This window comes from Heteronotia binoei, chromosome 1, assembly GCF_032191835.1.
Source record: "Heteronotia binoei isolate CCM8104 ecotype False Entrance Well chromosome 1, APGP_CSIRO_Hbin_v1, whole genome shotgun sequence".
Lineage (NCBI taxonomy): Eukaryota > Metazoa > Chordata > Lepidosauria > Squamata > Gekkonidae > Heteronotia > Heteronotia binoei.
In genome coordinates, this window is record NC_083223.1 from 233190843 (window position 1) to 233203288 (window position 12446).

Sequence of the window (12446 nt, forward strand, 5' to 3'; positions counted from 1 at the left end):
AGGGTCTCCTTTGACCTCTCAAAAAAGCTTAGCTGAAGATTGTGGGAACCCCCCCCCCCCCAATGAAGCCAGGTGAGACGAGCTATATTAAGAAGGGAAATGTGGCAAAATTGATTTTAAAAACTGACTGGATTCAACCCGTAGTGCTATCATCTCAATTTTTGATATGCTTCCTTTCTTAAAACACAATTTCATTTTGCTTTTGCAATTTTTATTTCTAGTTGTGGGTTGGAGAGAGGATGCCTATTGCCACTTCCACAGATCATGGGCACAACCTCCAGACTGTTCAGTTGTTAATTAAGAAAAATCAGGTAAGTGGCTAATGTTGCCTAGATCCTTATTAATCTGTGATGCACATGTAGGCAAAGAGTCAAGAGTTACCCCTGCAGGACATCTCTGGCAATAGATTGAACTACAGATACACAAGTAAGCACAAAGACATATGTATCTTATCTGAAATCTTATTCCAGCTGTATCTGGTGACCTAGATCAGAATGTATGGTGTGATCAGATAGTTATTTATGTATATTTATTTATAAATTCCATTTTTAGCACGCCCACGGCTCAGGGCGGTGAACAACAATTTCAACAGACATTTACAGTTCCAGATAACAACAGTAAATACAGAAACAATTTCAGATGGCATGAGAATAAACCAAATTGTAACCATACCTCATGGAGGGAAGAGTAAAGGGAAGGGAGTGCCAGGCTAGATAAAAACCGTTGCTGTCCTCAACCATAGGCCTGGAGGAACATCTCTGCTTTACAGACCCTGTGGAACTGCATAAGGTCCTACAAGGCATGGATGTTATTCAGCAGAGAGTTCCACCAGGTTGGGGCCAGGGCCAAAAAAGCCCTGGCTCAGGTTTAGGACAGCTGGATGTTTTGGGGGCCAGGGACAACCAGTAGGTTCTTCTCTCCAGAGGGTAACGCTCTTCACAGGGGTATACCAGGAGAGGTAGTTCTGTAGATATATTGGGCCCAGACCATTTAAGGCCTTGAAGGTTAATACCAAAACCTTCAACCTGATCTGGATTTAACTTGGAGCCAGTGTAGTTGATAAAGCACTGGTTGAATGGGTGCTTTCCTTGGGGTTCCAGTAAGGACCTGCAGCACTGCATTCTGGACCAGTTGTAGTTTCTGGGTCAGTCTCAAGGGTAACCTAGCACAGGGCAAGTTACAGTAATTTAGCAGGAGGTGACTATTGCATGGATTACTGTGGCTAGGTCAAGGCGAGATAGGAAAGGGGCCAGTTGCCTGACCTGATGCAGCTGGAAGAATGTCAATCTTACAACATTTGTGATCTGGGCCTCTATTGATAAGGAGGCATTCAGAAACACAGCCAGGCTCTTGATAGTCACCCAGGACTGTCAAGAGCCAGGAGCTGGCACCTCAATCCTGAGTCTCCCAACCCAGCCACAGAACCTCTGTCTTAGCTGGATTTAGTCTCAGCCAGCTCTGTTTCAGCCATCCCACCATGGCCTCCAGCTCCTCAGCCAGATTTGTTGCGCTGATGCCCATCTGTCCATCAACAGATGCAGCTGGGAGTCATCTGCATACTGATGACAACCGAGCCTGAAGCTTCACACCAGCTGGATGAGAGATGCAAGTAGATGTTGGAGAGAGAATTGCTCCCTGAGGGACCCCACATACCAAGAGATATCTAGGTGACACCCCCTTTCCTAGTGCTGCTCTTTGTCCCTGACCTTGGAGAAATGAGGTTAAGCCACTTCAAGACCATCCCATGGACTCCTGTGCCAGCAATTTGGTGGGTTAGCAGGTTGTAGTCAACCATGTCAAACACTGCCATCAGGTCAAGCAATAACAGCAAGAGTGATTTGTCTTGATCCAGCTGCCTTGATCAAGGTCATCTGTGAGGGTGACGAGTGCTGTCTCCATCCCATGGCTGGGGTGGAAGCCAGACTGAAATGGGTCCAGAACCGATCTGTCTTCCAGGAAATTCTGCAGCTGCTCCACCACTGCTCTCTCAATTACCTTACCCAGAAATTAAAAATTTGAAACTGGGCAATAGCTGGAAGGATCACTAGGATCCAAAGATGATTTCTTTAAGAGTGGTGTTACCAATGCCTCTCTTAAACCGCTTAGTAAAGTTGTGCCTATTGTACTAGGGAACAGAGACATCACCAAGATTTCAAACAAGAAGGTTGTGATAAAACCAGAGTTGAACCATTATTTTATCCCAAAGAGCACTTCCTGGGAGTAAGCCCCATTGAATAAACCTGAGTAGTATTTGGAGGGAACCTTCACAGGATGACATTGTTAGATGCCTCTCCCGAACAGTGAGTCCTTCAGCCTACAGAAGTTTATATCTCTGCACTGAGAAAATGTGTAAAAGTGCTGTTTCTGTCAGAAAACATTCCTCTCAGATTTCTTGTAGTGCATTCTGGAAGTTTTTCCTCTTGGGTGACATCACGTTGTCTTTCTTTTGAAGTGTTTGTTCGATAAGCTGTTTCCAATGTGAGTGTTGAATTTCCCCACATTAGACACTTCAGAAAGAAATCCAGGGACACCAGCCTCGCATCGATGATATTTTTGAGAGGAGCCAAAACATCATTACAGACAAGAGCCTTAATGCCGAAGCAATCCAGCAGCGGCTTGCAGACTTGCAGCAGCTGTGGAACCTCCTGATAGAGGAGACAGAGAAACGCCACAAGCGCCTCGAGGAATCTCACAAAGCCCAGCAGTACTACTTTGATGCAGCAGAAGCCGAAGCCTGGATGAGTGAACAGGAGCTCTACATGATGTCAGAAGAGAAGGCCAAGGTGGGTAATTTCCAGATGGACAGGCGTAAGAGCACATCAGTTTGTGCCTCTTTGAAACTATTCTTTGTAAGGGATTCAGCCCAAGGACTACTGCGAATGACATATTTGTGAGGGTGCTGTTACATATCCCTAGCTCCTTCACGGAAATACAGATCCTAATTTGAATATTTTTCTATTAATCCCAGAGATTAACAGAGGGCCAGATCTGATGGTAACATTATTGGTTCACCTTCCTTTATCCAGTGGGGATTGGGAGGTGAAAGCACATATTCTGTCCCCATAATTGGCTGCCCACACATGAATGAAATGTTCAAAAAGGCGCCCACATGTTGAATCCATGTGTGACTGATATCCCAGATAATATTAGAAAACTGACTACACAATCTGGAAGTATGTGCAGTGAAATTCACACACATGCGGCTTTTTTGAACTTCATTCCTGCATGTGGGCATCACATGGTGTTGACAAGAAGGCCAGGTGGATGAAAAGATAAGGCATATTGAGTCCCAGTCCATACATCAGGGAGTGAAGTAGGTGGGTTTATCATCCAATCTAGCCCAGGGCTAAAGGGAAATAAATAAATAACATTTGCCATGCTAACTTCTGTCTGGCAGAAATCACACATTTTCACATTCTCAGAATAATTTGTTCAATGCTTGACAAAAAATAAAGTGAGCTTGAGAGTTTGTGTGAGAGCTATAACAGGTGATAAGCATCCATCATCCATGTAGCCCATGAGCCTGCCTTGCAGTAGTGCCTCTTTTTATTTTTATTGGTCCAGTTCAGTGGTTCTGTTTTTTCTACTTTTATTTTTTCATGAGAAAACTGTATTTGTATTAATGGCTACTGTACAACAGCTGCCACCCAGATATGACCAGAGTTTTTAAGGTCCTGTGTGGTTTGGAAATGTCCAGTTATACAGCTAAGCCACATAGTGCAGCAGCACAAGAAAGCCAGAACAAACCAATATATACTATTCCTGTTCCTCCTGAATTCTTGTGCTTGCCACTAAGTTTTTGCTGATGTAATGTTTGGAACATGATCAGATCACTTAAGAGAAATCAATCCTCTTGTTTCCTTTGTTGCCCTTTCATTTCTGCTTCACCCGCTAGGAATTCTACAGGCATTCTTAGAGATGGATAAGAAAGGGGGGGTTTGGTGTGCAAACAGTATTTCAGATAATAAAATTTATTTAGATTTGGTTATATTTGGACTCCCTGTATGCCATCTAAGTTTATCTCATCATCCTCAAGTCAACACACAGTTATGGCAGGGGACCCTGTGGTCTAACTTGAAATCATCAGCTAATCACCATTTATTTTTCTATTTGGATACATTATTTTTCCCCATTTAATTTAATTTTAAAAAATCAGGTATGGATACATTCTTTATGTTTGCCTTGGTCTTTTCTTTACATTTTCCTGGAACATTCATTCATTTCATTTGGTACATGCTTCTGAGATATTCAGCTGCAAAATCAGAAAGGGACATTGGTATCCCTGGTCCAAAATACATTGATTTTGATATTTCTCCAATGATTGTCTATATGAAATTACTTGCTGATGTAAACAAGGTTCTTGTGTGCTGCAAGTCAAGCCAAAGAATCTGGTAATGCTACTCCTGTGCTTATATGACTACATACACAACCCTTCTTCCTCCTTGCTTGTACTTTATTGAGGCAACAGCTGCATTGGAGAGACATTGGAGAATCAGCATGGATTAGTGGTTAGAGTGATGGGCTGTGGAAATGAAGGTGAGAGAAAACTAGGAAGTGAATTAAACCAAGTCAGTAGACAGCGCTGTTTTCCTTTGAAATATCTTCCATCTTTGGCTTCAGTTTGAGGGAGATTTTCTCCAGCACCTCTGTGCAGTATGAGAATTGTGACGTTATCTCTGTTGCCACTTAAGGATGAACAAAGTGCCGTTTCTATGCTGAAGAAACACCAGATTTTGGAACAAGCCGTGGAAGACTATGCAGAAACAGTGCACCAGCTTTCCAAAACCAGCAGGACTTTGGTGGCAGACAATCATCCAGAAAGGTAATTGTAGCCATTGTTCATTCTTTTACATTTGCACCCTGCCTTTTCCTCACAGTCATAGCAGCTGCTAGTCTGGATAAAAATATAAGAGCCCTGTTGGATCAGATCACAGTGGTCCATCAAGTCTATCTTCTGTCTCACACAATGGCCAACCATTTACTTTGGAAGGCCAGCAAAAGGGCACAGAGACTGAGTCCTTTCTCTGGTGTCACCTCCTGGTCCTAGTATTCAGAGTATTAGTGCCTCTTAATGTGGAGTTTCTCTAGTCATTATGGCTGGTAGCTACTGATAGACCTATCCTCCATGAATCTGTCTAATCCCCCTTTAAAGCTGTCTGTGCCTGTGGCCACCACTACATCCTCTGGCAGTTAATTCCACATTTTAAATTACTCTCTGTGTAAATAAGTATTTCTCATTGTCCGTCCTGAATCTGTTTCCCATCCTCTTCATTGGATGCCATTGAGTTCTAGTATTTTGGGAGAAGGGGAAAATTTTCTGTCAATTCTCTTTATCCCATGCATAATTTTATAAACCTTTGTCATGTCCTCCTTTAGTCAGCTCTTTTCTAAACTGAGAAGTCCCAGACTCTTCAGCCTTTCCTCATAGGGAAGATGCTTCAATTCCTTAATCATGATTGCCCTCTTCTGTATTCTTTCCAGCTCTGTAATGTCCTTTTTTAAATACAGTGACCAGAACTGCACACAATATTCCAAATGAGGCTGCACTACAGGGGCATCATAATATTGGCTGTTTTATTTTCAATCCCTTTCTTAATAATCCTTCACATAGAGTTTGCCTTTTCCACTGCCGCAACGCACTGAGTTGACACTTTCCTTGAGCTATCTACTATAACTCCAAAGTTTCTTTTCCTTCCGGTATCAACAAATTCAGACCCATGACCATATTATTGGAGTTGGGATTTTTTTGTTCCAGTGTCCACACCCAACATTGAACTTCATTTGGCACATTGTTGCCACACAGCCAATTTGCTCCGATCTTTCTTGAGCTCTTCACGGTTAGTCTTGGATTTCACCATCCTGCATGATTTCTGAAATCTGCAAATTTGTCCATTATAGTGCTCAGCCCCCCCAGAATGGCCCCAGTTCCAGATTGTTATGAACACGTTAAAGAGCACTGACCACAATACCAATCATTGTAGGTTCCCCCCTTGCTTATTTAGAGAGCCAGTTTGGTGTAGTGGTTAAGCGCGCAGACTCTAATCTGGGAGATCCGGGTTTGATTTCCCACTCCTCTACATGCACCTGCTGTTGTGACCTTGGGTCAGCCACAAGTTCTCACAGAACTGTTCTGCTCAAATTCAGTTCTCGGAGTGCTGTCTCAGCCCCACCTACCTCACAGGGTGTCCATTGTAGGGACAGTGAAGGGAAAGAAGATTCTAAGCTGCTCTGAGACTCTGATTGAAGGGCAGGCTACAAATCTAATCTCCTATTACTATTATTATTTTCCTTCCCTTGTGAGAATTGTCCATTTCTTCCTCCTCTTTGGTTCCTGTAATTTCACCAATGTTTAATCCCTAGGAGTATCCATCCTCTTATCTCATGACTGCTCAGCTTCTTCAGGAGTCTTTCATGAGGGACCTTGTCAAAAGCCTTTGGAAAGTCCCAAGTACATAGTGTCTACCGGGTGGCCATTATCTACATACATGTTCACTTTCTCAAAGAATTCTTAAAGGATGGTGAGGCAGAACTTTGCTTTGCAGAAGCCCTCAGATCTTCCCTCAGCAGGCTTTGCTCGTCCATGTGCCTAATAATTCTTAGATTACAGTTTCTACTAATTCATCAGGGACAGACATTAGGCTAACCTGGCCTATAATTTCCTGGTTTGCCTCTAGTCCCCATTTTAAAAAATCAATGTAATATTTGCTACATTCCAGCCTTCTGGTAGATCAACAGTCATAAAGCGGCCAGTAAATCAGGACATAGTCCACTAAGGTGTCTCTTGGCAGTCATTAAGGCCCCCTGAATCCATAAGGGCTCCAGCTGTCATACAAACACCAAGCTTAGTCCAAGGTAAGAACTCAGCTAACTTCATTCAGAATGATGCACTTGCAAAGCCCAACTACAGGTCAGTTCTTGAATGTGTCTCCTTTCAGACTTTCTGTTTTTGTTTAAGTCAACAAGATGGGTGTAACTCTTCTTAGGACCACATTGTAAATTGAGTCAAAGAGGGGTATTTTTTTTAAAAAAGTGTAGCATTTAGAGCCTTTCCTTTACTACAGCAGTTGTTTTAGGGATGTTCTCAGGTGGTAATTCAGAGGTTTACTGCTGTTGAACATGGAGGTTCTCTACGATGAATAGTAGCCACTGATAGACCTATCCTCTCAGAATCTAATCCTCTTTTAAAGTTGTCTATTTCTGTGGCCCTAATGGTAATATTTATGTCCTTCAGCAGTCTTGTCCTCTGAAAAAGGCCAAGGGGGTTGGTGGCAGAAGCACAAGAAGGATAAGCAGCAAAATGTAAATAAAAAGCAAGCAGAGATCACGCAGTTGGCAGATGATGCAGGATCTGCGTGTCCACTATTTGAATTGTATATATGTATTTTTTTGGCAATATCTGTCAGATATATGAGCTCATAAACTGTTATTTGGTGGACAGGAAATAAGAGATACATCAGTAGAAAATGGTTTCCTATGGAAATTGTAACTCATAGGCCGGAAGAAGCCTTTCAGGGAATTGGATTGTTTGTTTATCAATAGCATTCAACACTGGCGGAAATCCTGGCTCTCTGAGCCAAGTTCACATCCTTCCTCTGGATCATGAGAAATGTCATGGAGTTAGATTGTTAGAACTGGAAGGTTGCTTAACACACTATTCAGTCTTGTCTCAGTAAAGAAAAAAACCACCACAGACCTGTAACATTGTTGTCACACAGCCAATTTGCTGTCAGATTTGGTTAACTTTGTCCATGCTTTCCCAAAGTCAGTGGCAGTCTTTCAAGTTAACAATGATCTACATTGACATAGCTTTCTTAGAATCAATTATTGAGATCAGAAGAAGCCCATGAGCACCCATGGGGGCCAGATCTGGCTCCTGTAAAAAATTTATCAAATTTATCAAGCCTCTAGCAATGTAAAAATGTTGTCCACTGTTGTTTTCTTGATAAGGAGAATTATCAATGTTTTTCAAACACAAGTATATTCATGTGTTCATAAGTGTATGAACACATGTAATATATAAAAGTACACTTCTAACCCCTGTATAGAAAATACAGTGGCCCCGAAGAATACAGAAATTGGGAATTCCTGGATTAAGTGATTAATAGAGACCATTCCTAAGTCCCTGGGCTAGTTAGTCCACGTTTGGTTGGTCAGTAATGTATGCAGGATGTGACTATTTACCTCTGCCTTCTAAGAAGCTACTTTTCATCAGTCAGGGTTTGCCTTTTCACTATATTTTCCTACAATGTCATTACATAGCTTTATATTCGATTCCCTCTGGCCCTCAGAGATAGACCAGAAATAAACCTTACAGGTGAGGGGCTGCAAAACTTGTTGGGGGGGGAGTAATTCCCACATATACCCTTTGGAATTCAAAAATTTCTTTCTAAAAAGCCCTTGAAAAACAACCTGCCTGAGACACTTTAGTTGCCTCTTAGAGCCTATGCTCACATGAGTCACAACCACCAATCCAAAGCAGTCACATACAGGGCTTTATTTGTTTCCATGGCTGAGAGTTCAAATCCTTCTGGGACAGTTGCCTTTAAACTCTGGGAGAAAAGGGAACAGGAAGTTTCTAAAGCAGCTTTAAAACATTTATTTTTCCACAATAAATATTCCTCCCCAAGTCTTGGCATACAGTCTTTGCCCCACTGAATTGCAGGGATACTGCTTTGCCTCTGTGACAAAAAGGAAAGTAGTTACTCTTCTGATCCACATATTTCAGTGGAAAGGCTCCAGTTATCAAGATGAGACATGTGCCCAAGTATGCCTTGCAGTCTTAATTCAGCCCTACCGTTTAACCTTGGTACCTGGCTGCAGCAACAGTGGTTTCTGTGAGCCACTTTGAATACAGAGTGGCTCCTGCTGTGCACTGCTGTTGCAGCTGGACCTAGAGTAACTCCCAGTGTCCACCACTGCCAGGCCTGGAGTGGTTCCGAACATCCATTGCAGCTGAGCCAGGACAGTCCTACTGCAGACAATGCTGTTTTAAAATTGGAGGGAAATTAACCCCCCTCCCCCAGATTATTTTATTAACATTTCAGTGGTTCCCCTGAATGTAGGGAGTCTCCAAGTTTGCAGAAAAACCTGTTTAGTGTCAGCATGGCTTCAATTCACATATATCTTTTGATGGAGGCCAGACTTTGTTATTAGATATATAGATACAATTGGTGGGGGAGGTTAGATACTTCAATGTGGTGTAGTGGATAAAATATCAAACTTGGATAGAGGAGAACCACCACAGTCTTGACTTCATGTGAATAAGAGTAAAACATAAATGGTTTGTAGACCCAGTACTTCCCACCCCAATTTTAAACAAGATAGTATTCATTGTAGTCAAAAGGTTTGTTGCTAGATATCAGGTAAAACAAGAAAACTGCCAACTTTCTGATGGTTTACCTGCACTAACGCAGGGAGAATGCTTCATAAACCTATTACTCATAATACAACAAAGGAGTTGATAATTTATGAGGCATTTGTATTTCCTTTTTGCGTCATTCAACTTTGGGAAGCCCTAGCCTATACTGTGTTTTTTACAGAGATCCAAACTCTGTAGGGCTTGCCACCAAAAGTGTGTAGAATCCAACTATGTTCCCGTACCATGGACACATGACTCTACCCAGAATGTGGGGAGCATGGAGTAGCTCCAGTAACAACAGAAGTTGCCTACCATTAATGTGCCAGAGGTAGTATGGTTTTGTGGCCAGAGACTTGGACTCAGACAAGGACAGCAAGGTTCAAACCCTTGCTCAGTCACAAAGCTCACTTGATGACATGGGGCCAGTTACTGTTGTTCAGTCTCACCAATCTCACAGCGTTGTTGCAAGGATAACGGGAAGGTGACAGTATATTCTACCCTGAGTTCCTTGAAGGAAAAAAGGGGGACAAATGTAACAAATTAATGATAACATAGATGCAGGGCTTTTTTTGTAGAAAAAGCCCAGCAGGAACTCATTAGTATGTGATGCCACACCTCTGACATCACCATCATTTGCATACTAGGCCACACCTCTGACATCACCAAAAGTACTATAATATCTTTTTTGAGGTGTGGTAACCAGAATAGTACTGTGTACATTTCTGGTCACCACACCTCAAAAAGATATTCTAGCATTGGAAAAAGTCCATGAATATAAATATTTTATATATCCCACTGGCATGCTCGACATGGGGACTCTTCCATAAAGGCGTGACTGCGTCTCCAGAGTCCCACTGGCATGCGCGACATGAGAAGGCTTCTGGAAAGGCATAGCTGGGCCCCTGGAGTCTTGCCGGCACACACGATGTTGGGAGGCCCCCATGCAGGCATGGCTGGGCCCCCGGAGTCCCGCCAGCCAGCGCGTCATTGGGAGGCTGCCCAGCAAACGCTTCTCAGCCCCCTGAGCCCTGCCAGCCATCTGAGAAGCTGAGCCAGAATGCTGCCCAGGCCAGCCAGAATGGTGTTCTGGTGCATTCTGGCTCAAAAAAGCCCTGCATAGATGAAACACATAAATAATAAAACTACTGAATTGGAGCCCAGAACATGTATTTACAGGGATCAGAGACTAGTTCTGCTGATCAGAACTAATGGAAAGAAACAGGACATCCACACCCAATAAATATCACGAGCTGCTGAAGTAAGTGTAGCTATAGCAACCTCTAGAGGATGTTCTTCACCTTCCACCCCTTTTCATTTTCATCAGACTTCGAAGATTGATTGACTGTATTAAAAGTGACATTTTTCTTTCAGTGTTCATTTAGTTTTGCTCTGACCATTCTTTCCCCCCCTTTCTTTACACTAAGTAAACACACAGGACTGGCACTGACCCTCTTTTTCATCTCGCTAGTGAACGTATCAGCATGCGACAGTCTAAGGTGGACAAGTTGTACGCAGGCCTGAAAGACCTGGCAGAGGAAAGGAGGGGCAAGCTGGATGAGAGGCACCGGCTATTCCAGCTGAACCGTGAGGTGGATGACTTGGAACAGTGGATTGCAGAGAGGGAAGTGGTGGCTGGGTCCCACGAACTGGGACAGGATTATGAACATGTGACAGTAAGATATCTCCTCTGTCTGGTTTCACCTTTCGATGCTTTCACTTTTTGTATATTAGTAAGCAAATTGCAACTTTTATAATCCTTGTGGCTAAAGTAGACTCTTGGACATTCTGAGCCAAAGCCAGAAACCCAAACTAAACTTTGCAGTTCCTAGTTATTATACTTAAAAACAAACAAGCAAGCAAAACTATTCAGTGTTCCAAAGATCCAATTCTTAGACCCCTTAAACTAACTTAAACTAACAACCCCTTGGCTTAAAAAAAAATCAAGCACTTTAGGAGCACCTTTATGGGTTTCTTAATGGGAAGAAATAAAACTGCTCTGGTGGGGCAAAAAGAGTGCTAATAAACATTTAGATGTTTTTCTCTCTCCTGATTTTTATTTTTTTTCTGGCCTCTTTTTTGCATTTTGGAGCAGATCAGTTTCAGAGTTGCTCTCAGTGCTAATTTGTAGACAAATGGTACCTAGGATGACTACACAGTTAACATTTTATATCCGGCAAAATGAACCATTATCAATAGATCTGATTTTTAAAATGGTTTTTGGATGCAGGGTATTATTGCTTAGTGCTTAGTATGTGGAGAAGGTTGTCAAAGGATGGTAAATTATCACTGCTTTTTGTATTGCAGAAGTATAGCTAGCTAGCATTTCCGATGACATATTGATATTTTTGAGCTTCATTCTCTTCTGATCACACCTTTGAGTGCTTCTCTGTTCCATTCTAAAGCTTAGAATTCTGTGGTGAATCACAGTGCCATTCTAATGGATTTCAAAGGTGCCACTCTGCTTAGGCTGGAACTGTGTGTCATCAGTTTTTATTTATCTATTTTTTAAAAAACATTTCTATACCACTTTTCTATCCAGATAGAGTCCCCTAGGTCAGGGGTGGCCAATGGTAGCTCTCCAGAAGTTTTTTGCCTACAACTCCCATCAGCCCCAGCCATTGACCATGCTGGCTGGGTCTGATGGGAGTTGTAGGCAAAAAACATCTGGAGAGCTACCGTTGGCCACCCCTGCCCTAGGTTGTTAACCCATTCCACTGGGCAATAAGACTGATCTTGCTGTATCTCAGCACTTATAGTAAATATTCAACTACTTTATAGACTTTTTACCAATTGATCATTCTGAGTCTGCTTTGGCGGGGAGGGCGGGATATAAATCCGAGAAATAAATAAATTCTATAGGGATGTGGTACATCCCTGGGAGTATATTCTATCAGCGCCCCAGAACTCTGTCATGTTCTGTAAACTCCCTCCAAGTTTGATAAGAATTGTTACATTTAACCACTTTTACCCTAATCAGTTTCAACCCTATCATATGAGAATGTCTTCTACCTATCGTTTATCAAGATTGGCAGAAAGTACCATATTGCTATGTATTACACATTGTCTTTACAGAGTGAACAAAGCATAT

General features: G+C 42.4%; 1 protein-coding gene across 3 annotated transcripts in view; it reads left to right on the forward strand.

The window, feature by feature from the left end:
* The window catches only part of SPTBN1 (spectrin beta, non-erythrocytic 1), a 205343-nt gene that overhangs the window by 151213 nt on the left and 41684 nt on the right, over positions 1-12446 (forward strand). For all 3 annotated transcript variants that reach the window (XM_060249162.1, XM_060249177.1, XM_060249170.1), the window contains 4 exons: positions 222-311; positions 2505-2783; positions 4692-4822; positions 10827-11031. In XM_060249162.1, coding sequence (XP_060105145.1) covers positions 222-311; positions 2505-2783; positions 4692-4822; positions 10827-11031 — 705 coding nt within the window. The remainder of the gene's footprint in view (positions 1-221; positions 312-2504; positions 2784-4691; positions 4823-10826; positions 11032-12446) is intronic.